General features: G+C 41.6%; 1 protein-coding gene across 4 annotated transcripts in view; it reads left to right on the plus strand.

Moving 5' to 3' along the window:
- Positions 1–260: 260 nt before the first annotated feature.
- The window catches only part of Zmym4 (zinc finger MYM-type containing 4), a 127,107-nt gene continuing 100,462 nt past the window's right edge, over positions 261–26,905 (plus strand). For all 4 annotated transcript variants that reach the window (XM_057784085.1, XM_057784083.1, XM_057784082.1 and 1 more), the window contains exon 1: positions 261–650. In XM_057784085.1, coding sequence (XP_057640068.1) covers positions 612–650 — 39 coding nt within the window. In that variant the 5' untranslated portion in view covers positions 261–611. The remainder of the gene's footprint in view (positions 651–26,905) is intronic.

Below are 26,905 nucleotides of genomic sequence, written 5' to 3' on the forward strand. Positions count from 1 at the left end.
GGTAGGGTGGTGATGTGCACCCCTCATTGTCATTTCACCTAGTCCTCCAGGCAGTCCTTACATTAAGATCTTTCATCCTGCCATCATCCCTTGGTCATGGTCCCTTTAAGGGAGCGGCCATAGTTGAGTGGTGGGAGCAGCTGCTGGCAGCAAACAGACGAGCAGGATTTGGCCTAGTCTGGGCCACTCACCGCGCACGCTCAGGACCGGGGGCTTGGTGGGAAAGGGAGGAGGGGCTTGTAGTGCGCCTGCGCACCAGGGACGCGCGCAAGGGGCTGGTTTGGAGATCCCTTTAAGAAACCACAGGCGGAGGAATTTCTCTGAGAGAAAATAATCCTACTCACGGGGCCCCCTTGGAGGCCATTAACCCCCCGAGTCCCGGCCCCCCTGCCCCGGCAGGCCCTCGTGCCCACGCGCACGCCGGTGGGACCCCCAGGAGCTGCGGCCGGCGCGCGGGCCTCCGCCCCCTCGTCACTCCCGCGTCAGGCCCAGCGGGGGCGAAGGGGACCGGACCATCGCGAGTGAAGCGCCGTGTCTGCAGTGTGGGCGGGGGCCGAGAGGGGCCGCGGCCGCCGCGCCGGGAGCCGCCGCGGTTCCGAGCGGGGCCCAACATGGCGGAGCGGGAGGTGGAGACCGGCCCCCGAAAGAGGGTAGGTGAGGTGAGGCCGCGGGCGGGCTCCGGACTGCGGGCGGGCGGGCGGCGGGGGGGCGGGGCGCGGCCGGCCCCGTTCAGCCTCGGGCTCGTTGGTGGCGCGGTGGTCGACGGCCCGAGGGCGGGGCGGCGCGAGGCGGCCCGGGGGTCCTCTCTGCAGGTGGGACAAAGCTCGCTGGCCAGCGGCGAGGGGGAGGGGCGGGGGCCGTGGTCCGCTCGGTCCCCTCCCTTTCCCTGCTTGGGGGCGGTGGGTGCGTACTCGGTGAGTCTCGGGGACGCAAGGTGTCAGGCTCCGCTTCTGCATCCTCGAGGGAAACGGAGTCCGTGGAAGTTTCTCTGGGGAGAGGTCAGGTGGGGGCAGCGGTGGCGGGAAGAAGTCGTGGAGGGGCTGCCTTCTGAGCAGGCACCGGGAGAGTGCTGCGGGAACACCGACCGTAGCCAATTCATCTTCCTGCTATCTCTCCCCTCCCCCTTGACCGTTATCAAGATCCAAAGTGGACCCGGTACTCTTCACCTCGGAAGAAGTTGGGCTGTCTCTTGATGTTGGAGGAAGGTTTCTTTTCTCTCTCTCTCTCTCTCTCTCTCTCTCTCTCTCTCTCTCTCTCTCTCTCTCTCTCTCTCTCTTTCTCTCTCTCTCTCTCTCTCGAGAACGAGAAATACGTTGTAGTCTTCTAGCTTCTTTACCTGCAGTTAGAAGAGTGGAAGAGTGGCAAGTTTTGTCGTTAGGAGGATGTACCCCGCCAGCCTGCCTGCCTAGGTGAAGCCTTGTCTACATAGGAGTTGTTGGAACCCTTGTAAAAGTTTCTCTTGAAACTTTTTTTTAAAAAAATATAATTGCAAGTGGTTTTCTTCAGATGGAGAGCAATACTATCGATTGAGCAATATTTTTTGAAGGCATTTCTTTTACTTCCCCTTGCCAGCTTGTTAAAGCATCAAGTCGCCTATCTGCAGTCTTCCTTTTGGAATTGACCTCAAATGATGGGGTAGTTGTTAACGCAACCTGACTAAAACATTGTCATGGGACCTTAACCGAAATGCTTCTTCCTTCAGCATAAAACAAGTGTTGCTTCGAAGAAAGACACTGTTAACACACTGAGTGCTGACTGTGTGCCTAACCCCGTGTGAAGTGCTTTGTGAGTTCAACCTCATAGTTAAACCAGAAACCCATTAGTGGCCGAGGAAATACAGTTTTTTTTTCTTTTTCTTTTTTTTTTTTTGTTTTTTTCGAGACAGGGTTTCTCTGTGGCTTTGGAGCCTGTCCTGGAACTAGCTCTGTAGACCAGGCTGGTCTCGAACTCACAGAGATCCGCCTGCCTCTGCCTCCCAAGTGCTGGGATTAAAGGCGTGCGCCACCATCGCCCGGCCAGTTTTTTTTTTCTTGTGTTACGTAATTAAGACTGCAAAATCCAGGTTTTGATCTGTGATTTGAATACAGGGTTGCCCTTGAGTTGGATGCCACTTAGGAGTTTCTGTCTTGTCTTTTCTTTTTTTCCTATTCCTTAATTTTATTTATTTTTTCCTTGTTCTTTTTTTAGATTCATATTTATTGAGCTCTACATTTTTCTCTGCTCCCCTCCCTGCCTCTCCCCTGCCCTCTTCAATCCTCCCCCAAGGTCCCCATGCTCCCAATTTACTCAGGAGAACTTGGCTTTTTGTACTTTCTACTTCCCATGCAGATTATATCTATGTAAGTCTCTCTTAGTTGTTGTCTAAATTCTCTGGGATTGTGGTTTGTAGGCTGGCTTTCTTTGCTTTACGTTTAAAAATCACCTATGAGTGAGTACATGTGGTAATTGTCTTTCTGTGTCTGGGTTACCTCACTCAAAATAATGTTTTCTAGCTCCATCCATTTTCCTGCAAAGTTCTTATTTTTTCTGCTGTGTAGTACTCCATTGTGCAAATGTACCACATTTTCCTTATCCATTCTTTGGTCGAGGGGCATTTAGGTTGTTTCCAGGTTCTGGCTATGACAAACAAAGCTGCTATGAACATAGTTGAGCACATGTCCTTGTGGCACGATTGAGCATCCTTTGGATATATACCCAAAAGTGGTATTACTGGGTCTTGAGGAAGGTTGTTTCCTAATTTTCTGAGAAATCGCCACACTGACATCCAAAGAGGTTGTACCAGCTTGCATTCCCACCAGCACAACCTTTTCCCCACAACCTCTCCAGCATAAGCTGTCATCAGTGTTTTTGACCTTGGCCATTCTTACAGGTGTAAGATGGAATCTCAGAGTTGTTTTGATTTGCATTTCTCTGATGACTAAGGATGTTGAACATTTTCTTAAGTATCTTTCAGCCATTTTATATTCCTCTGTTGAGAGTTCTCTGTTTAGGTCTGTACTTTTCTTTTTTTCTTATTTTACTCTTCCAGTGCTGGGCTTTAACATTTGGGATACAAGCCTCTACCACTGAGGTGCACTCCCAGCCCTAGGGAGTTTGTTTCTCCTCTTAAAATCATAAACTATACGCCAGCAAATGTTTTCCCTCAGTTTATTAGGAAACTGTTTATAACTATCAAGAAAAGTAAAACTACAGCTTTAATTCAGGGTGCAACTGCAAACTCAAACTCCTAGATTCTGCTATTGACATTTTTTTTCTAGATGCTTGTTTACCATATTCTTTTCTTTTTCTTTCTTTCTCTTCTGGTTTTTTGAGACAAGGTTTCTCTGTAGTTTTGGAGCCTGTCCTGGAACTAGCTCTTGTAGACGAGGTTGGCCTCAAACTGAGATCCGCCTGCCTCTGCCTCCCGAGTGCTGGGATTAAAGGTGTGCGCCACCACCGCCCGGCTGTTTACCACATTCTTATTCCATCTAGCAAAAACTCTTTACTCAGTCATTAGTCTTTTTTTTTTTTTTTTTTTTTTGGTTTTTCGAGACAGGGTTTCTCTGTGGTTTTGGAGCCTGTCCTGGAAGTAGCTCTTGTAGACCAGGCTGGTCTCGAACTCACAGAGATCCGCCTGCCTCTGCCTCCCGAGTGCTGGGATTAAAGGCGTGCGCCACCACCGCCTGGCAGATTGGTGGATTTCTGAGTTCAAGGTCAGCTTGGTCTATAGACCGAGTTCCAGGACAGCCAGGGCTACACAAAGAACCCTGTCTCAAAAAACAAAACAAACAAAAAATATATATAAATATATAAAATAAAGGTAGTCTTAGATTTGCAAAATGTTAGGTTCTCTTCCTAGCCAATCATAGAATGGATGAAGCTGTCTAATAGTATGTTCGAATAATTCATTTATTGAATTATTGATATTGAGTTTTGATATTGAGTGCATATGTTTTGAAATTCTGAATTGTTCTTCAATTTGTGACCATTTGTAAACTGAGTCTTCATTGAGTGTGTATAACATGTGGTCTGTTATTTGAAATATAAAGGATAAGTTAACTATAACGTAAATTCAGATTCATTTGCTACTCATTCTGTTGTCATTTGCTTTATAGAATGTCTTAGAAAAATCTAAGTGCTTTGTTAACAAATTAGACTTTTTAAGTATATTCTTTATCATGGGTTCCATTCAACAAGTGAAAAGGTGATTGTTGCCATCAAAACTTTTTGTTGTTTTAAGCAGGAAATGACCATGGCTTTAATCTCAGGACTCAGAAGGCAAAGGCAGGTTTGTGAGCCCAGCTTGATCTACACAGCAAGTTCCAGGCCCAGTCATGGCTGCATAGTGAGGCCCCATCTAAAAAGTGACATCTAGCCGGGTGGTGGTGGTGCACGCCTTTAATCCCAGCACTCGGGAGGCAGAGGCAGGCGGATCTCTGTGAGTTTGAGACCAGCCTGGTCTACAAGAGCTAGTTCCAGGACAGGCTCCAAAACCACAGAGAAACCCTGTCTCGAAAAACCAAAAAAAAAAGTAACATCTTTTTTTCCTTTTTGGTGCTGGGGATTGAACCCAGGGCTTTATGCATTACCTTTGGGCCACACCCCAGATTTCAGACATTATTATTACTATTGTTTTGTTTTCAAGATGGTTTCTTTTTTGTAGCCTTGGCTGTCCTGGAACCAGCTCTGTAGACCAGCCTGGCCTCAAACTCATAGAGATTCACCTGCCTCTGCCTCTTGAGTGCTAGGATTAAAGGCATGCACCACCACTGCCCAGCTCAAACATTATTTTTAACACCCACCATGAAACACATGGAACACCTGCACAGCTTTTTACATGATAAATTGTTGAGGATATTTGTATTCAATATATATAGATTTCAAGATTTGTTATTTTGGCCAGGTGGTGGTAGCCTTTTTAATCCCAGCACATGGGGGCAGAGGCAGGCTGAGCTCTATGAGGTTGAGGCCAACTTGGTCTGCAGAGTTCCTAGATAGATAGCTAGGGCTACACAGAGAAACTCTTGTCTCAAAAAACAAAACAAAAAAAAAAATTTTTATTTTATGTATATGAGTCTTCAGAGTGTATGTGTGTCTGTGCATTTTTTTTTTAAATATTTATTTATTTATTATGTATACAATATTCTGTCTGTGTGTATGTCTGCAGGCCAGAAGAGGGCGCCAGACATCATTACAGATGGCTGTGAGCCACCATGTGGTTGCCGGGAATTGAACTCAGGACCTTTGGAAGAGCAGGCAATGCTCTTACCCACTGAGCCATCTCTCCAGCCCCTGTGCATTGTTTAGATACATTGTCCACAGAGGTCTGGAATTGGAATTATAGGTGGTTGGAAACCATCATGGGTACTGGGATTCAAACCCAGGTCATTTGGAAGAGCAGCCAGTGTTCTTAAGTGTTGAGCTTTCTCTTCAGATGTCCTGCCCAACATATTTTTTTAAATGATTAATTTGTTTTTATTTTATAAGTATTTGCCTACATGTATGTGTGTGCCCCATGCATGCACGGCGCCTTTGACGGCCAGAAGAGGTCATTAGATAACTTAGAATTGTTGTTACAGATAGTTGTGAGCTGCCATGTGGGTGTAGTTAACTGAATCCAGGTCCAGCCTACATTCAATATATAAATCTTTTAAAAAAATGTATTTTTTATGTGTATGAGTGTTTTGTCTGCATGTATGTGTGTACTACATTACAGTGCCTGTGGAGTCCAGAAGAGGGAGTTGGATCCCCTGGGACTGGAGTTCCAGACAGTTGAGAGATGCACGTGGGTGCTGGGAATTGTGCTTGTGTTCTTAACTGCTGAGCCATCTCTCTGGCCTTATATCCGATATTTTCAAAGTCTTTTGCATCCATAATCCATTTTATTGTTGATGTTTGTTTGTTTTGTTTTCTGTATTTTTTTTTTTTTTTTGGTTTTTCGAGACAGGGTTTCTCTGTGGTTTTGGAGCCTATCCTGGAACTAGCTCTTGTAGACCAGGCTGGTCTCGAACTCACAGAGATCCGCCTGCCTCTGCCTCCCAAGTGCTGGGATTAAAGGCGTGCGCCACCACTGCCCGGCCTGTTTTCTGTATTTTGAGACAGTGTTTCGCTGTAGCTTTGGAGCCTGTCCTGGAACTAGCTCTTGTAGACCAGGCTAGCCTTAAACTCACAGAGATCAGCCTCTGCCTCCCAAGTGCTGGGATTAAAGGTGTGCGCCACCACTGTATTCATTTTCATGCTCAGACTCCATGTAGTAAATTTGAGATACTCTCAGTATGCATAAACACTATGTTTACGTGTTTGTAAAAATACACTTACTTTCCGTGACAATGTCTATGCTTGCATATATATGAACTTAGTTGTGACTGACACTTTTCAGGCTGTTACTTTATTTTTAGGGGATAAAGGTAGAAAGACATGAGAGTGTAATAATAACTTTGTGAAAAGAAAAGAAATGTTAAATTATGTTAGGGGCTGGAGAGATGGCTCAGAGGTTAAGAGCACTCAAGAGGTCCTGAGTTCAATCCCAGGAACCACAAGCTGGCTCTCACAACCTTCCGTAATGTAGGCACACATGCAGGCAGAACACTGTATACATAATAAGTAAATAAATCTCAAAAAAGTATATTAGGGTAATAAATTATACAGACTAGAATGGCCCAGCAGTTAAGAGCATTGACTGCTTCTCCAAAGGACATGAGTTTGGTTCCCAGCACCCACCATGGTCTTATAACCATCTATAGCTCCAGTTCCAGAAAATCCAGTGCTGACTTATACTTTGCAGGTGCCACACACAAGGTTCATAGACAATACATGCAAAACACCCATCTGCATAAACTAAAAATAGGTGATAGTGGTGCATGCCTTTAATCCCAGCACTCTGGAGGTAGAGGCAGTCAGATCTCTGAGTTAAGTCCAGCCTGGTCTACAGAGCAAGTTCCAGGACAGTTAGAGCTATATAGAGAAACCCTGTTTTGGAAAATAAAAACAAAACAAAGAAAAAAAATCTTTTTGAACTAGAAAGACGGCTCAGTTGTTGAAGGAGTGTTACTGCTCTTCCAGAGGACTTGGATTTTTAGCATCTGCGTCAGGTGGTTCACACTAGTCATAACTCCAGGTCCAGAGTATCCAATACCCTGTTTCCTTTTTGGGCATGTGGTATACTCTTTGGGGGTCACCACCCAGCTCCCAAGTAAATACTCAAGAGGGTTAGTCTTATTTTCTTCCTTCCTTCTCCTTTTTTGCTTTTTCAAGATAGGGTTTCTTTGTGTAACACTCCTGGCTGTCTGGCTGCCCTGGAACTCACTCTGAAGACAAAGCTGGCCTCCAACTCATAGAGATCCACCTGCCTCTGCCTTTGGAGGTTAAAGGTGTGTGCTACCACTGCCAGGTAGCTTATTCTTTCTTGTGAATGAGGGGCTTTAGTTTGGCTTATTTTAGCTAGCTTTTCTTAAATTATCCCATCTGTGGTCTACAGAGTGAGTTCCGGGACAGCCAGGGCTACACAGAGAATATCTCATGTACCTTTTGTCTGTGGGTTCCCTCTGTTGCTGGTTGTGTAGCTGGGTTCCTGACCCCTGATGTTCTCTCCCCCTTTTCTTGCTCCTCAATTCTCTCTTCCCAGATTTCTCCTCCTATTTGTTCTCTCTGCCTGCCAGCTCCACCTGTCATTTCTCCTGCCTAACTATTGGCCATTTAGGTCTTTATTCAATCAAGTGTTTTAGACAGGCAAAGTAACACAGCTTTGTAGAGTTACACAAATGCAGCATAAAAGAATGCAACACATCATTGCATCATTACATGTTCCAGAGCTTAAACAAATGTAACAATCTTCAACTAATATTCTACAACATAAGTTTACATAAGTACACATACACATTAATGATAAAATGAAACTTTTTTTTTTTTTTTTTGGTTTTTCGAGACAGGGTTTCTCTGTGGTTTTGGAGCCTGTCCTGGAGCTAGCTCTTGTAGACCAGGCTGGTCTCGAACTCACAGAGATCCGCCTGCCTCTGCCTCCCAAGTGCTGGGATTAAAGGCGTGCGCCACCACCGCCCAGCTGATAAAATGAAACTTAAGAAATGTGTATTACATTTCATATAATTTCATATAATTCATGAAAATTTAATACATGAAAATTGAATTTCATGTAGACAGGAATAGGAAATACAGGAATAGATCATGAGTTTTGATTGTATTACAAATTTGTTTTATATTTGTTTTAATATTTTATGATTAAAATAACTAAAAGGTTAATTTTTCTTAATATTTTATTTCCATTTATTTTTGTTTTAGATAGGGCTTTTCTTTTTCCCTCCCTTCCCTCCTTTCCTTTCTTTTCCTTTCCTTTCTCTCCTTTTTTCTTTTTCTTTCTTGTTTGTACCCTGGCTGTCTTGGAACTCACCATGTAGATCAGTCTGGCCTGGAACACACAGATTTATCTGCTTCTACGTCCTGAGTACTGGGATTAAAGACTACCATGCCCAGTCTCATTTTAACGATTTAAAGTGTTAATTCATGGGGCTGGAGAGATGACTTAGAGCTTAAGAGCACTGGCTGCTCTTCCATAGGTTCTGAGTTCAATTCCTAGCAACCACGTGGTGACTCACAGCCATCCGAAGTGGGATGTGATGCCCTCTTCTGGCATAAAGTCATATAGGCAGATAGAGCACTCATATACATTAAATCTTTAAAAAATGTACAATTCAATGGATTATAAGTATATTTATGGTGTAATGAAACAGTCACCATTTATTTTAGCCCAGATAGAAAACTTACACACTAAGCAGTCATTCCACATAGATCTCTTCCCGTCCTTGACAAACTCTTATTTTCTGTCTCTGGTGGATATTACATGTAACTGGAATCATGCATTTGTCCTGTCCCGTCTGATTGATTCACTCAGGATAACATTTTCAAGGTTACACCAGTTGTCACATGTGTCATAATTTCCCATTCCTTCTTACACCTGAAAAAAGTCCCATTGTATATAATCAGATTTTATTTTTTTTAATTAATTAATTAATTTATTTGTTTTTTTGTTTTTCGAGACAGGGTTTCTCTGTGGTTTTTTTGGAGCCTGTCCTGGAACTAGCTCTTGTAGACCAGGCTGGTCTCGAATTCACAGAGATCCGCCTGCCTCTGCCTTCCGAGTGCTGGGATTAAAGGCGTGCGCCACCACTGCCCAGCTTAATCAGATTTTATTTTTTCATTCATCAGTTGGTCTTGTAGGTTTGTTGTAATACTTCTGTAAACATTGTTATAAAGTATCTGAAAGTATCTGAGTCCCTGCCTTTCATTTTTTTTTTTTTTTTTTAGAACACATACTTGGCATTTGCTAGGTTATATAGGGATTCTATGTTTGTCATTTTGAGGCACCACAGGACTATTGTACCTACTTGCTGTACTGTTTTCCACACATAAGGAGTGTATGGAGACTACAGCTTTTCCATGTCTGCATAAGCACCTCTTATTTTCTTTTTCCTGTTCGGCAGTGACCATACTAGTGAATATGAGATAGCATCTTATTATGACTTGGATTTGCTTGCTTCCTTGTTTTCTTTTTTTTTTTTTGATTCTTGTAAAGGCATCTTTTTTTTTAATTTTTTAAAATTTATTTTATTATAGGTGTGTATATTGGCTAGTTTTATGTCAACTTGACACAAGCTAAAAGTCATAGAGGAGGGAGCTTCAGTTGAGAAAATGCCTTTTTAAGATCTGGCTGTAGGCAGGCTTGGAGGGCATTTTCTTTTCTTTCTTTCTTTTTTCCTTTTTTGATTTTTTTTTTTTTTTGTGACAGAATTTCTCTGTATAACAGTCCTAACTGTCCTGGAACTCACTTTGTAGATCAGGCTGGCCTCCGACTCATAGAGCTCCACCTGCCTCTTCTGGGTTTAAAGGCGTGTGCCACCACTGCCCAGCTTTTTTTTTTTTTTAATCTTTTTTAAATGAAAGATTTATTTATGTATATGACTATGTTTTCATCTGCATACTAGGAGAGGGAGGCATTGGCTCCCATTATAGAAGGTTGTTAGTTGCCATGTGAGTGTTGGTACTCAGGACTTCTGGAGGAACAGCCAGTGCTCTTAACCACTGAGTCATCTCTCTAACCCCTGAGCATTTTCTTAATTAGTGATTGGGTGGGGGGATGCCTAGCCCATTGTGAATGGTGCCATTCCTGGGCTGGTGGTCCTGGGTTCTCTGAGAAGGTTAAACAAGCCATGGAGAGCAAGCTAGTAAAGAGCAATCTTCTGTGGCCTCTGTATCAGCTCCTGTCTCCAGGTTCCTGCTCTGTTTGAGTTCTTGTCCTGACTTACGTTGAACAGTGTCTATGCAGTTTGAGCCAAATAAACCCTTTCCTCCCCAAGTTTCTTTTGTCATGGCTTCATCACAGCAATAGAAACCCTAAGGCCACCTGTGTGTAGTTATGTGCGTGTGAATGCAGGTGTCCAAAGAGGCCAGAGGCATTGTATCCTCTAAGAGTGAATGGTTGTGAAATGCCTCAGTGTAGGTGCTGGGAATTGAACCCTGCTTCCCTTTATTTTTTTATAATTTATTTTTTTTATTTTATGTATATTGGTGTATTACTTGCATTTATGTCTGTGTGAGGGTGTCAGATCTTGGAGTTACAGTTGTTAGCTGCCATGTGGGTGCTGGGAATTAAACCCAGGTCCTGTGGAAGAACGGTCAGTGCTCTTAAACACTGAGCCATCTCTCCAAACCACTCCCTTAGTTTTTATTTTTTTATTTTTTGTTATTACATTTAGTGTATTTGTGCTCAGACATGCCATGTTGCACATGCAAAAGTCAGGTGACAACGTCTTAGGAATTGATTCTCTATTTCCACTTTTTGGGTCCTAGGGACTGAACTCAGTTTGCCCATTTTAGTGGCAAGTGCCTTTACTCACTGAGCCTCTCTCTCCAACCCCACCTCTGTTCATTTCTTTTTTCCCCTTCCCTCCTCTCTCCTCCTTTCCTCCTCTCCCCTCCCCTCCCCTCTTCTCTCTCTTCCTTATTTCTCCGCCCCCCCTTTTCTTTTTGAGATAGGGTTTCTTGTGTAGTCATGGCTGTTCTGGTACTTCTCTATAGACCAGGCTGGCCTGGAACAAGATATCCTTTGCCTCTGCCTCCGAGTGCTGGTATTAAAGGTGTTCACCACCACTGCCTGGCATGTTTTTCTAATAATAATGTTGAGTATCTTTGCATATGCTTATAGGCCATTGGTATACCCTTTTTGGTAAAATGTCTATTTAAAAATCTTTGTTCTTTGTCTGGTCCTTAACTGAGTTTGTCTTTCATTGGTCAATTGTGGAAATTTTTATACATGTATTCTACATACTAAACTCTTCCTTGAGATAAGGTCATGTTGTTTATTTGGGGCTGGCTTGGACCTTGTGTTGCTTGAGTTACCCTAGAATTTGTCAGCTCCCTTTCTCAGTCTACTAGGTGCTAGGATTACAGGCATGTGCTACTGTCACCTAGTTTCTGGCTGTTGAACTCTTAGTAGGTGATTTGCAAATATTTTCTCCCATCCCTGGACTGTATTTTCATTCTTGTGAGCATCTTTTGATGCACAGAAGTTTGAAAATTTTTTATTTTTTATGAAATTTTTATTTTTTTTTTTCAAGACAGGATTTCTCAGTGTAACAGTTCTAGCTGTCCCGGAACTCGCTCTGTAGACTAGACTGGCCTTGAATTTATAGACATCTGCCTGCTTCTGCCTCCCAAGTGCTGGGATTAAAGGTATGCACCACCACTGCCCAGCTTGTTTTACTTTGTACCATGTATTTTTGATGTTATATTTATGAAATTATCACCAAGTTCAAGTTTACTTAGATTTTCCAGAAGAATTTAACTCATTCCTAAGTCTCTTTAACCTCTTTCCTCCACCATCCTCCCTCCCTCCCAAGGTGGTCTCAAATTCATAGCGATTCTCCTTCCTCTTCTTTCTGAGTGCAGAGATTAAAGTCATGTGCTACCATAACAGGCTTTATCTTCTCTCCTTAATTCTCTCTCTCTCTCTCTCTCACTTATTTTTTATTTTGAGACAGGGTTTCTCTGTGTAGCCTCGAACTGGCTCTGTAGAACAGGCTGGCCTCAGACTCAAAGATTTGCCTGCTTCTGCCTCCCAAGTGCTGGGATTAAAGGTATGTGCCACTACTGCCTGGCTCTTTTCTTAAAATTTTTTTAGATTTTTTTTTTCTTGGTTTTTCTAAACAGGGTTTCTCTGTAGCTTTGTAGCCTGTCTTGGAACTCACTCTGTAGACTATGCTGACCTCAAACTCACAGACATCTGCCTGTCTTTGTTGGGATTAAAGACATGCACCACCACTCCCTGGCTAGATTTTAATTTTTATTTAATACATACGAATGTTGGCTTGAGTGTGTGTCTGTGTACCACATGCATGAAGTGCCTGCCCATGGAGGTCATAAGAGGGCACTGGATCTCCTGGGACTGGAGTTACAGATGTTTGTGAACTGCTATGTGTTTGTTGGGAATTGAACCGAATGAGTCGTCTGGGGAAGAGCAGCCAGTGTACTTAACCACTTCTCCAGCCTCTAAGAAATTTGTTTTTAAGTTGAATTTATTGGGACTCAGTGGTTAGAAATACTTGTTGCTCTTGAAGAGAAGCAGAATTTGGTTTTCAGCACGCATATGGTATCTTAAAACCATTTATAATTGCAGTTCTAGGGGATCTGACACCCTCTTCTTACCTCTGTGTGCACATACATACATACATAGAGGCAAAACTTGCACACACATGACGGGAAAATAAACCATTTATTTTTTAGAGAAAGTGTGTGTGTGTGTCTGTGTCTGTGTCCATCTGTCCGTCTGTGTGTCCAGAGAATTCCTTACCTTGAGAAATACTAGAAAGGTTGTTTTCTTTCTGTCCTTGAAGGATTTATCTGGGCTCCTAATCACCATGTTACTATGGTAGCCTTAGAGCTAAACAGTTTTTGAAGAATTCCTTGTATTTTTTATTGTCAAATGGCATTTATAGACCAAAGTCCAAACTCAAGAAAAACATTTTCCTCTTTTTTTTTTTTTAAAGTTTTAAAGTTTATCAGTGTGTATGTGTGGTATGTGTTTTGAGTGTGGACATGTGTGTATAGTGTACATGTGAAGGTCAAAGGATAGCTTTCAGAGGTTGATTCTTTGCTGTGGTGTGATTTGGGTACTGAGCTCAGGCCATAAAGTGTTTTTATTCACTCATTGGTTCTCAGAGAAGCCTTGTAAAATTATGGGCTAAGATTATACCAGTTCCTGATTTCTTTTCACTTTTGTATCTGTATTTTGGTTATTTTTCCTTTCCTTACTTTAAGGTAATAGTTAATATAGTTTTTGTTTTTTTGTGCCAATATGCCTGGCTGAAAATTTCCTTGTTGTAATAAGAGCGGCGGGGCTGTGTTCCGCCACCCGGCTGCCCGCACGACTAGCTTATGCCCCGAAATAATTACACGGAAACTGTATTCTTTTAATCACTGCCTGGCCCATTAGCTCCAGCCTCTTATTGGCTAGCTCTTACATATTGATCTAACCCATTTCTAATATTCTGTGTAGCACCATGAGCTGGCTTACCAGGAAAGGTCTTAATCTGCGTCTGTCTGGAGTGGGAGAATCATGGCGACTCATTGACTCGGCTTCTTTCTCCCAGCATTCTCTCTGTTTACTCCACCCACCTAAGGGCTGGCCTATAAATGGGCCAAGGCAGTTTCTTTATTAAATGAAAGTAATTCCTCCATCATTTCCCCTTTTTTTTGTTTAAACAAAAAAGAAAGGCTTTAACTTTAACATAGTAAAATTACATATAACAAAATGGTTATCAAGCAAGAATTACAGTTACAATATTTATATCTATTTTATCTTTTATCATAAGTAAGGAAAACTATAACTATAACTAACCATTCTTCAACTCCATCAAAGACTCCAGAAGGATATAATATTACCTAAGTAAACAAGAAATAAGAAACTTCAAACTTTAGAAATGACAGAGACATCTCGCTGCCTGGACAGTCACCCAAAGTTCTTTTGTACCGTTGGGGCATCCATCTTCGGCCTACAGGCCCATAGTATCCAGCAGACATTTTCATCAAGCAGGAAATTCCAAAGACAGTTCAGTCACTTTTTGCTGTGTCCTGTAGAATGTCTCGCAGACTCTTTTATGAGTCAGGAACCCCGAAAAACCATCTCACCTTTAGGCAAGTTCAGCAGTCCTCTTTCTGCGGGTTCTCTGTGTCCAGTTTATGCAACAGTCCAGGCAAGAGCAGTTTCTTGCCCAAATGGCTATCAAACTCCTTAAGGAGCCTCTTCGGTGCCCATCTTCCTCTTGAAGTAGATTGGTGCTGCCAGGAGCAGACATGTCTCATTATCATGAAAAGCCCTAAGTTATTAAAATATTTTAAATGCCATATTCTGCAGTCTTTGAAAGATATGAAGAATGCCTATCTAACTGAAATATATCTCTATATATCTAGAAAATCTAACTAATATGACTACAAGCTTGACTACTATTGATGATTGTCCATTAACAACCTATATTTTCTAATTATACATTACATTTTAAATGAACTATACAATCACAATACCTTAATCAAGATCAGAAATACATATACATATAACAAAATTGACCTTAAAATCCATACCAATGCAAATTATTCATATCTATATCATATCCCCCTTTAAATGTAAAAGAATATTCATAAACAATATTTGGGAATATGGGCGCAGTTTTTTTCTCTCCAAACTGCTTCCTGCTGAATGGGGGCGCTGTATTCAGATCTTTCATGGTGTAACCTGTGTGTCAGGGTCATCTCAGTCGGCAGTTGAATGAAGTAATTTTTTGAAGGTGTTCACTGCAACCTTTCAGGAGGGCGTGGTCTATCATACCATATTGGGATAGAAGAAATCCATAGGGTCGCATTCTCTGTGAAAACAAAAGAAGACCCTCTCCAAAGCATCATATCCTTAGTCCCAAATTCTGAAATCATAATACCTTTGTATCCATTCTGGTTTAGCTTGGCAGCCCATATAATGAAATGTCTCTCTGCATTTAGCTCCTTTACAGTCAAAAATTTTAAAGAAAACACAATAATACAAAGAATCCAGACTCTCTGTGAATTTTTCATTTTTACGTGGCTTATTTTTCTTTAATTTTTTTTAATCTATAACTATCTGTACTTTGTCTCTTTAAAGACTTTATCCCCCCTTTTTAAGGGCATTAACTTTATTCTCTCTCTATATATATATTTTTTCTCTCTCAAGCCTACGTACATTCATCCTACACTGTGACCCATAGAGGTCTTTTATGTCTGAATCTGTTTTATTGTGAATCTGTAATTTTTTTTTTTTCAGGAGCATTTCTTAAAATGTTAAGCAGTCTTAAAAACTTAAGTTGCACCATGTAGGGGTAATATGGTACCGCCTGTGTCCTGCCCAGTCTAAACCTTAACTGCGCTGTTATTATGGTAATTACGGTAGTTCCTGCCTGAGACCAGCAGAGTTCCGCATGGCGGAGTTGAGCTGCTCCTGCATCAGAACCATTTGGTGCCCCTGAGTCACACACAGTTCCAGGCACACAGCAGTCCACATTGCCATCAAGCAAGCCGTAGCTCTTTACTCCAAATGCTCCATTCAAAAGCTCTGTCTCCAGCAGGAGCCAAACAGAGATCGCAATGGCGGCACAGCCCAGAAAGCCGGCATTTTAAAACAGCCAGTTTTTTCCTGTTGCTGAGTCAGGACAATTTCTTTGCCGCATGCAACCCACAAACAGCAAAAAGCTGTCTAAAATTTTCTGTGTCCTTTTTAAGCCCTCTCAGGTTTTACGTGGAGTTCATTAGCACGTTGGGTGCCACTCTGTTGTAATATCTGCGGCGGGGCTGTGTTCCGCCACCCGGCTGCCCGCACGACTAGCTTATGCCCCGAAATAATTACACGGAAACTGTATTCTTTTAATCACTGCCTGGCCCATTAGCTCCAGCCTCTTATTGGCTAGCTCTTACATATTGATCTAACCCATTTCTAATATTCTGTGTAGCACCATGAGCTGGCTTACCAGGAAAGGTCTTAATCTGCGTCTGTCTGGAGTGGGAGAATCATGGCGACTCATTGACTCGGTTTCTTTCTCCCAGCATTCTCTCTGTTTACTCCACCCACCTAAGGGCTGGCCTATAAATGGGCCAAGGCAGTTTCTTTATTAAATGAAAGTAATTCCTCCATCATTTCCTCTTTAAGGTCACTTAGGAGGGGAATGGAGAGATGGCTCAGTGTCTAAGAACACTGGTTGTTCTTTAGCAGGACCCAGATTCAGTTCTTAGGACTTGTAGCCTCTGAGTGCACCTTGCACACTCGTGATGCTTATATACGCGACGGCAGAATACATACATACATACATATGTGTATATATGTAATATATAATAAAAATTATAAAATACCACCTAAGTAATCTAATAATCACCAAATCTATGCCCGACTTTCAGAGATGTTGTGTCAGTATTTTATGCTTTTTGCTCTTTTTGGCCCACCTCCCTTCTCCTAAGTAACTCACTCATGAAGCTTATACTTACTTATAAATGTCTGTTCTTAGTTTGGCTTGCTTCTTGCCAGGTTTTCTTCACTTAAATTATTCCAACTGCCTTTTGAATCTGGGTTTTTTTTTTCTTTTCTTCATTCTGTTTATCTTACGTTCGTTCTTATTCCATGGCTGGCTGAGTGACTGACTGGCCACCACTTCATAGAGTTAAACAAATACAACATAAACAAAAGCAACATACCTTAAAATAATATTCTGCAGCACAGAGACATTCTTATTTGACCTGTCTTAGACATCTGACCTTATTGTTTCTCCCTCCATGAAAGTAAGCCCTGTTATTTTATATGACAGCATACTCATGACTTAACTGAGAGCAGCTGCTGCTTTATAGTTGTCCTTGTCTTCTGGTAAAGATTCTTTCCTTAGCCTGGTGATTCCTTGTGTGGTTTCTTCAACAGTGGAATTGTGTGTGTATGTGTGTGCTGTGTTCAGGTGCCAATGTATGTATGTGTATGGAGACCTGAGATGATAACTAAGTGCTGCTCCTGGGGAGCTGTTTTTCACCTTGGTTTTTGAGACAAGGGTCTTTCATTGGCCTAGAGCTTGCTGATTAGTATGTGTTTATCTGGGCAGCCACATGGCCAGTGAGCCCTTAGGGATCCACCTGCTTTGCCTCCCTATTACTGGATTACAGGTAAATGCCACCATACCTGGCTGTTTTTTTGTTTGTAGGTCCTAGGGATTAGAATTCAGGTCTTCTTACTTGGAAAGCAAGCACTTTACTGACTGAGCCATCTTCCCTGTGGTAATATTTAAAAAGATATTATATGATTTCCTTCCCTTTTCTTTGCTTTCGTTTTGTTTCTGTAACAGGAGGAGCGGGCTGCTTGTTGTCCAGGCTAGCTTACACCCGAAATACACCCGAAATAATCACACAGAAATTGTATTAATTAAATCACTGCCTGGCCTATTATCTCTAGCCTCTTATTGGCTAACTCTCACATCTCTTTTTTTTTTAAATATTTATTTATTTATTTATTTATTTATTTATTTATTATGTATACAATATTCTGTCTGTGTGTATGTCTGAAGGCCAGAAGAGGGCACCAGACCTCATTACAGATGGTTGTGAGCCACCATGTGGTTGCTGGGAATTGAACTCAGGACCTTTGGAAGAACAGGCAATGCTCTTAACCTCTGAGCCATCTCTCCAGCCCCCTAACTCTCACATCTTGATTTAACCCATTTTTGTTAATCTGTATATTACCACTTGGTAGTGGCCTACTGGGAAAGATTTGGTGTGTCTGTCCCTGGCAGCTCCATGGCAGATCTCCGTCTGCCCTTCTTCCCAGCATTTAGTTTTGTCTCTCCGCCTACCTAAGTATTGTCCTATCAAAAGGCCAAGGCAGTTTTTTTATTTAACCAATGAAAGCAACACATAGACAGAATAACCTCCTACACCATGTTTCCATGTACAATTCCACCAAAGTTTACCTTGGGGGAGCCAGTGAGTATTAAGGTTACTTACTTAAAGAGCTTGAAGTTTCTTCCTGGAGCATGAACCCCAAAGTAGCCATGCTGAAAAGTCTTCACCCAGCATAGAGTGATGGGTTTCTTTATAGCTGCATAGATGGAACCCTTTCAGTTAACCCTAGCCCATACACTTTAGCACCTCTGGAGACCCTGAGGCCATTTTGCAGTTGGGACTAGGTACAAGTGGCTGGGAGGAGTGTCTGGAATCTGAGGTGAAGGTTCAGTGAGTCTCCCTACCCTGTCCTTCTATGAAGGAAGGAATGTCAGCAGTTGGTTTAAGTTTGATTGTGGTGGTCTCTTGTAAACAGACACAGTGGTCTGATGAAAATGGCTCTTTTGTGCAGAGATCCATTTTCTACAACAGTGGCCCATTTTGGCATTTGCAGGAAATATATTAATTGTTGGGTAGTAGGTGTGCAGATTGTAGAGGTTAAGTTCACTCTCTTTTTCTTTCCTAAAGCCTCTGGTTTCCTTCTTCCATATAAAACCAGTGAAACTCTTGTAATTCAACTTTGCTAAATATGACTGTAATTGTCTTTTAAGATTTTTTTTGTTTTTTTCTTTTTCCGAGACAGGGTTTCTCTGTAGCTTTGGAGCCTGTCCTGGAACTAGCTCTTGTAGACCATGCTGGTCTCGAACTCACAAAGATCCCAGCCTCCCGAGTGCTGGGATTAAAGGCGTGTACCACCACCGCCCGGCTTTGTCTTAAGTTTTTACCAGTGCCCAAGTAAGCTGTTAGAGAACCTATGTTAAATTACAACACCCTATGTTAACAGCACTCTATGATTGAATATTTTTACATGTAGCTCCCAGGTTTCTATCCCTTCCCTTCTTTTTTTAAGACAGGGTTTCTCTGTGTAGAGTTGGAACTCACTTTGTAAACCAGACTGGCCTTGAACTCACAAAGATCCACCTGCCTCTGCCTCCCAAGTGCTGGAATGAAAGACGGGTTTCACCAACATCCAGCTCCTCCTCTCTTTAGAGATAGCATCTCCCAGCATATTCCAGGCTGGCCTTGATTTCACCATTCAGCCAAGGCTGGTCTTGGTTGTAGATCTAGTGCAGTGGTTCTCAGCCTGTGGATCATTGCCCCTCTTGGGGTTGAATAACCCTTTTACAGGGGTTGACTATCAAATGTCTTGCATATCAGAAATTTATATTACAATTCATAACAACAAAGTACAGTTAGGAAGTAGCAATGAAAATAATTATATGTTTGGGGGTCCTCACAGCATGAGGAACTGTATTAAAGGGTTGACAGCATCAAGATGGTTAAGAACCACTGATCTAGTGGCAGTAGAATTGTTAGTGAGTTTTGAGATGAATGAAAATCTTTCTGCAAGGCCTTTATGTCACAGAAAGATTAAAAACCCAGGACTTTAAAGAAAAGAATGGCAGTTCTTAAGTTCAGAAGGATAAGTTATTTCTACTGAAGGTTTGAAATTGTTAGTTTCATTTTGGTATAATCACTTATCTTTATTGTGTTTCAGAGTCACATTTTTTTTTTTCCCTCAGTAATTGCTGTTATTCAGGTAAGGAAAAAAAACCAGTGAAACTGAATTATCCCGATTTATAATTCAGCAGTTCCTGTAATGAGCAGTGGGTGTTCAGGAACTGACTAGTAGATCAGGCTGGCTTCAAACTTACAGAGATCTGCTTGTGTTTGCTTCCTGAGTGGGGAATTAAAGGTCTGTTTGTGAGGTTGTTTGCTTTTTGGTTTTTTGAGACAGAGTTTCTCAGTGTAGAGTTTGTAAGTTTATGGCAAATAGTTCTCTGTTCTTCTTGAATGTTATTTGAGTTGAGCTAATGTATCTAAATTTATTTTCTTCTACAACTGCTCAAGAATATATAGAGAATCCTTATAGACTTTGTAACCACCACTACTGCTTTAACAATGAAGTGTATTCTGTGTGTTTGCTTCACTTGCCATGTAACCATACCCAATTACAGGTGATAGTGAGGTCACCTTTAATGCCTCTGCATGCCAGGCATTATTACCACTTTGGTTGCTGTTTGGGTCCTGTACTATATATAGCCCAGGGATACAACCCAACCAGGTTACAGTTCCATTGTTTCTGTCTCTTGTGATGACAGTAGGGGACAAAAAGCATATAGTATTTGAATATGGAAAGTTTGATATCAAGAGTTAGAAAAGCTGGGCAAGGTGATGCACACCTGTAGTCACAGGACATGGGAGGTGGAGGCAGGTCTGAGCTACTTGAGTTCAAGCAGCCTGAACTGCATAAGACTCTGTCTTATCCTCCAACCCCAACAAAGTATAATTAGGAAACAACAATGGAAAAGTAACTTTAAGATATAAATAGAATTCTAAGGCATATAAAATGGTAGATTTTATATGATAACAGGTAGCTACTGTTCTAACTAGGGTTGAGATAGAGTAGCAAAGCTGGAGTGCATTTGGACAATGCTTGACTTCCTAGCCTTGAGTCTTGAGATTCAGGTCTTGGAGAGTGTGAAGTCCACTGGATGCTGGAGAGGTTTGAGATTCTGCAGACTTTTACTGGCAAGCATGAAACCTCCCACCAGGGTACTACAAGAGTTACTAAAAAGCTACGTACTAAATTTGGCTAAGTCATCAGTTGGGGCTTTGGCAGAATTTCTGGGCAGCTCCTGTCATATCAGCAACTGCTGAAATTGGTGAATAGTTGCTCTCTGAAGGGTCTAACAGTTTTTGAAACTACTTGAATGCATGTGTGTGTGTCTTGACAGAGAAATACTGTCTTGCTGGGGAGTTGGTGTCTGGGAAAGCCATTATTGGAATAAGCAGGTAAACATAGTATAATGGAAAGAGAGGACCCTTCTGGAACATTCTTCCAAATACTATTTACTTATAAAGTTAACACTTTGCCAGCTGGCAAAAGGGGAAGGTATAGAAGGGCTAATTTTGTTATATAAATTAAGGCAGAAAAGAATAGCTTTCAAGTTGAGAGAAAATCCATGTACCCGATCCATCATGCATTTACATTATATTTTTAAGGTTGATTCTAATTTCCATATATTATAATTTTCCTTGCTCACAATTTTCCCTTAATACACAAATAATACAAAAGATGACAAAATCAGGCACAAAAGGAAAAATGCCATTGTTTTTATACAGACCTGCTAGTATTTATTTCTTTTAGCTTTTTAAAATTTTTATTTTATATGCATTGGTGTTTTGCCTGTATGAATGTCTGTGTGAGGGTCAGATCCTGTGGAACTGGAACTACAAATAGTTGTGAGCTGCCATGTGGGTGCTGGGAATTGAACTCAGGTCTTCTGGTAGAACAGCCACTGAGCCATCTCTGCAGTCCCTCTTAGTTTTTATATGTCTGAAAAACTGTCATTTTGCCTTGGATTTGATTTTTTTTTCCTGCATTAAGTATTTACTCTCTGTTGTTTTTAATTTATTAATTTACTACTTGATTGCTTCATTTATTTATTTTGAGACAGGTTTTCTCTGTGCAGTAATTCTTGCTGTCCTGGAACTTGCTCTGTAGGTCAGGCTGTCTTGTCTTGGAAGTCACAGAGATCCTTTTGCCTCTGCCTCCCAAGTGCTGGGATTAAATGCTTGTGCCACCACTGCCCAACCCCTTCTGCTATTTTTTTTTTTTTTTTGAATGGTTTCTCTGTGTAACAGCCCTAACTGTGCTGGAATTAGCTCTTGTAGACCAGGCTGGCTTCGAACTCACAGAGATCTGCCTACCTCTTGTCTCCTGAGTGTTAGGATTAAAGGCGTGTGCCCCCATTGCCCGGCTCTCATTTGACTTTTTTAAAGAAATGTTTTATTTTATCTATTTGCATATGTGCATGTCCTTGTGTTGTGTACCATGACACACATGTAGTTGGAAATTCCTTCTGTGTGTGTTTTGGGAATTGAACTCAGGTCATCAGACTTGGCAGCAAACCCTTTTACCTACTGAGTACATTGTTGGTCCCTTAATTTCTTTCTTTCTTTCTTTCTTTTTTTTTTTTTTTTTTTTTTTTTTTGGTTTTTTGAGACAGGGTTTCTCTGTGGTTTTGGAGCCTGTCCTGGAACTAGCTCTTGTAGACCAGGCTGGTCTCGAACTCACAGAGATCCGCCTGCCTCTGCCTCCCAAGTGCTGGGATTAAAGGCGTGCGCCACCACCGCCCGGCCCGGTCCCTTAATTTCTAAAATCACATTTATTATTTATTTTTACTTCTTATGTGCTTGAGTGTTTTTCATGTATGCATGCAATGTATGTATGTATATATTATACAGTCTGTTTGTCTGCCACCCACCGAGACTAGTAAAGGGCATGGGGGCCAGTAGAGGTAGTGGAATTTTCTGGAACTGGAGTTACAAACAGTTGTTAGCTGCCATGTGGATGCTGGGAACCAAACCCAGGTCTTATGTAAGAGCAACAAGTACTTTTAACAACTAACTCAACTTTCAGCCCTATTTATTGTGTCTGTCTGTGGATGTACATGTGCATGTGTATAGGGGCCAGAGGAGGGTTAGTGGATATCTTTCTCTATTTTGCTTTGTAAATGGAAGTTTCTTTCCCACCTGGTCCTGCAGCCATTCAGTTTCAAATATACAGAGTCTTATATTACTTATAAACTGTTTGGCCTATTAACTCAGGCTTATTATTGCTCTTAAAACTTAACCCATAATTCTTGTCTATGTTTAGCCACCTGGCTTGGTATCTTTTCTCAGTAAGGCACCTTGCTTCCTCTGTACCTGGCTAGTGACTGCATCCTTCTGCCTTTCCTCTTTCCAGAATTCTCCTAGTCTGATCACCCTGCCTATACTCCTATACTTCCTGCCTGACTATTGGCCAGTCAGCGTTTTATTAAACCAATACAAGTGACGAATCTTTACAGTGTACAAGAGCATCATCTCACAGCATTGCTTGCCACCTTTTTTTTTGTTGTTGTTTTTTGAGAGTCTTTTACTGAACCTAGAAGCCCTCAGTGATTCAGAAGCTAGCCATTTCAGTTAGATCTGCTGTCCAGTGAGCTTCTGGGATTTTCCTGTATCTGCGCTCTCAGTGCCCAGGTTACAACTTCTTTCCATGATGGTTTTTATATAGGTGCTAGGATTCAGACTGGTTTCCCTTGTGTGCATAGCAGCAGTGCCTCATTGCTGTCTATTTTTAAAATTTTTATTTTAGATCTGTTCATTTTATTTTTATTGATTGTTTTGTCTCTGTATATGTATGCACCATGTCATGTCTGGTGCCTTTGCAGGACATCAGATCCCTGGCCACTCTGTGAGCATTAGGGGTCTAGTCCTCTGCAACAGCAATAAGTGCTCAAACCATTGTGCTATCTTTCATCACCCCCTTCTCCCCAGGGAATTTCCTTTGGTCTAGTCTGGCCTTGACTTTCTGTGTAGCTGACACTGGCATTGATCCTCATCCTTCTGCCTCCCCCCACCCCACAAGTGCTGTGATTACAGACATACACTATTACTTTGCTTAATCTGTTAATTTGATAATCAATCCTCCTGTAACTGTTGGAAGGTGTAACATTTTCTGTGGTCTGCTTTAATTGCAGCACAAAACTTGTGGAAAGTTTTGTTTATTTCCTGAGCATCTTTCCATCCTAGCTGTCCTGGAACTCACTCTATAGACCAGGCTGACCTCAAACTCTCAGAGATTCACCTGCCTCTGCCTTCTGAGTGCTGGAATCAAAGTCATGTGCTACCTGTGCCTGGCGGTAACAGTATTTTTATTTTTTTTTATTTTTATTTTTTTTTATTTATTTATTTTTTTATTTTATATATATTTTTTTTCGAGACAGGGTTTCTCTGTGGTTTTGGAGCCTGTCCTGGAACTAGCTCTTGTAAACCAGGCTGGTCTCGAACTCACAGAGATCCGCCTGCCTCTGCCTCCCAAGTGCTGGGATTAAAGGCGTGCGCCACCACCGCCCGGCAACAGTATTTTTAATTAACAAATTTTGACATTATTATTATCTTGTTAGTGATTCCCAAACCTCTGAGGTGAGAAAATACATTTCTTTTTTCCCGAGAAAAGGGTTTCTCTGTGGCTTTGGAGCCTGTCCTGGAATTTGCTTTGTAGACCAGGCTGGCCTCGAACTCACAGAGATCTGCCTGCCTTCGCCTCCCAAGTGCTGGGTTTAAAGGCATGTGCCACTACCGCCCGGTTTACATTTCTTTTAAAATCAATTATTCGATGTTTTTCTGGTCTAGCATGTGGTACATTATAGTGCTCTTTCTACATAGACTTAAAATGTATGCTATAGCTATCTGAAATGATGTTTCTACAAATACCAATTAGGGCAAGTTGATTGATAGAAAGTATGTCTTTGCTTTTTTTTTTTAATCATTCACTAACAGCTGGTAAGTATTGTATGTCTAGTAAACATAGTTGGAGGTTTTGCCTATTTTCATTTTAATGTTTTCAATTATTTTAAAGTTGTGTTAAACCTTCATGTTATAGAATTATGTCTTATTATTATACTAAATAATTTTATACCTGTAAAGCTTTCTTTCATTAAGTCTACTTTATCTGACATTAATAATACAGACATATTATGGAGATGTTGTGGATTTGGCATCATAGTGGGTTCTAGGTTTGACTGGGTTTCATGAGACCCTGTCTCAATAAAAAAGTAAGAAAAAAAAACCTAGGCAAATAAAAATAAAGCATAGTAGTAAATCACAAGAAGTGAAGGAAATAATAAAGCTACAAGACAGCCATACGGGGGCTGGAGATGGCTCAGTGGTTAAGAGCATTGCCTGCTCTTCCAAAGGTCCTGAGTTCAATTCCCGGCAACCGCATGGTGGCTCACAACTATCTATCTGTAATGAGGTCTGGTGCCCTCTTCTGGCCTGCAGACATACACACAGAATATTGTATACATAATAAATAAATAAAAGAATTAAAAAAAAAAAAAGACAGCCATACGGTAGCTCTCACCTCTAATTCCAGCACTCAGAAGGCCAAGGCAGCAGCACTACATGAGCTCAGGCTACTCTGGCTGCAGATTGAAACTGTCTCAAACAGCAGCAGAGAGCAGCTGGATGGCTCATTGGGTAAGAGAGCTTGTGTGAAAGCCTAGTGACCTGAGTTTAATCCCTGGGACCCATGGGGAAGGGAGAGAACTGGGTTCTGAAAGGTGTCCTCTGACTTGTGTGGATGCTTGGCTTCTCTGTGTCCCAGCACTTCAGAGAGGCAGAGGCTGGTGGATCTCTGTGAGTTTGAAGCCAGCCTGACCTACAAAGTGAGTTCCAGGACAGCTAGAGATAGAGAAGAGAAACTCTGTCTCGAAAAACAAACAAGACACTAGAAGAAAACAAGAAATAAAAACAGGAGTTAATAGCCGGGCGGTGGTGGCGCACGCCTTTATTCCCAGCACTTCGGAGGCAGAGGCAGGCGGATCTCTGTGAGTTCAAGACCAGCCTGGTCTACAAGAGCTAGTTCCAGGACAGGCTCCCAAGCCACAGAGAAACCCTGTCTCGAAAAACCAAAAAAAAAAAAAAAAAAAAAAAAAATAAAAGCACAAGAACTTTATTAGAACTGAAGAGGAATAACTCGTACAGATAATTGGTATTAGTAACTATGTAGTTAATTCACCTACTTTAGATAGACAAATGCTTCAGTAGACCCAGCTCACTAAAAATAGGACAAGAAATTAAAAGGTTTATATCTATTACTGTTTTACAGTGCATTGATTTGAACCTAAGACCTCACATATCCTAAACAAGTTATGTTCCCCCATACCAGAAATCCCATGTTTTAATTTTTTTTTTTCTTTTGAGACAAGGTCTTTCTATATAGCCTTGGCTGGCCTGCAACCAGGCTGACCTCCAGTTCATAGAAATTTGCCTGTCTCTGCCTCTTGAGTGCAGGAATTAATTGTTTTAAAGATTTATTTATCATGTATACAATGTTCTGTCTGCATGTGTGCCTACAGACCAGAAGAGGGCACCAGATCGATTGTGAGTCACCATGTGGTTGCTGGGAATTGAACTCAGGACCTCTGGAAGAATAGTGTCAGTGCTCTTAACCTCCAAGCCATCTCTCCAGCCCATACCTTTAATTTTTAAAAAATTACATTTATTTATTTATTTATTTTTTGAGGCAGGGTTTCTTTGTGTAGCCCCTCTCTGTAGACCAGGCTGGCCTCTATCTTTCAAGAGGTTCGCCTGCCTCTACCTTCTGAGTGCTAGCATTAAAGGTTTGTGCTACCACCGCCTAGCAATTTGCATATTTTAGTGAGTGTGCACATATACATGCATGAATGTGCATTGATGTATGTAGATGTTAGAGGACAACTTTTGGGTTTCAGTTCTTTTTTTTTTTTTTGATCACCATTTGGGACCTGGCAATTGAACTTAAGTGGTCAGGTTTGTCAGCAAGTGCCTTTACCTGCTGAACTGTCCTGTAAGTCTCAAGTTGCTTTCTTTTGTTCAGGGAAGGAATGTGTCAGGATTGAGACAGCCATACAGAGAATATTTTAAGGGGACAGGCTCAGATTCCATCCTTAACGTGGCTCTCATTTCCCTGCTTGAGTCAGGTCTGCAGCTACTTTCTTCAGCACTGTAAGCAGAGGTTGGTAGCGAAACAGCCTTTCAGATGCCATGTCCTAGCAGTGAGAGGGCATTAGAGATGTTACGGACTGTTTTTGAGGGTGCCAGACCTTTGTTATACTTAGTGTATGCCAGGGGTTTGTATCTGTGTTTGACCATTATAGTAATAGTTCATCTGGATCTGGGCCTGGGCTTCAGATGAGGTTAAAGAGCCCAAAATACTTGTTCATAAAGATCTAATAGGAAAGTCAGTGCTGGGTGGAAAGACATCTGGGCTCTGATAGGTGACATAGCACTCAGTACCTATGTGGCATAATCACTGCTGTTATCCAAGACGAGT

Source organism: Chionomys nivalis, chromosome 11 (assembly GCF_950005125.1).
Source record: "Chionomys nivalis chromosome 11, mChiNiv1.1, whole genome shotgun sequence".
In the NCBI taxonomy this organism is placed as follows: Eukaryota; Metazoa; Chordata; class Mammalia; order Rodentia; family Cricetidae; genus Chionomys; species Chionomys nivalis.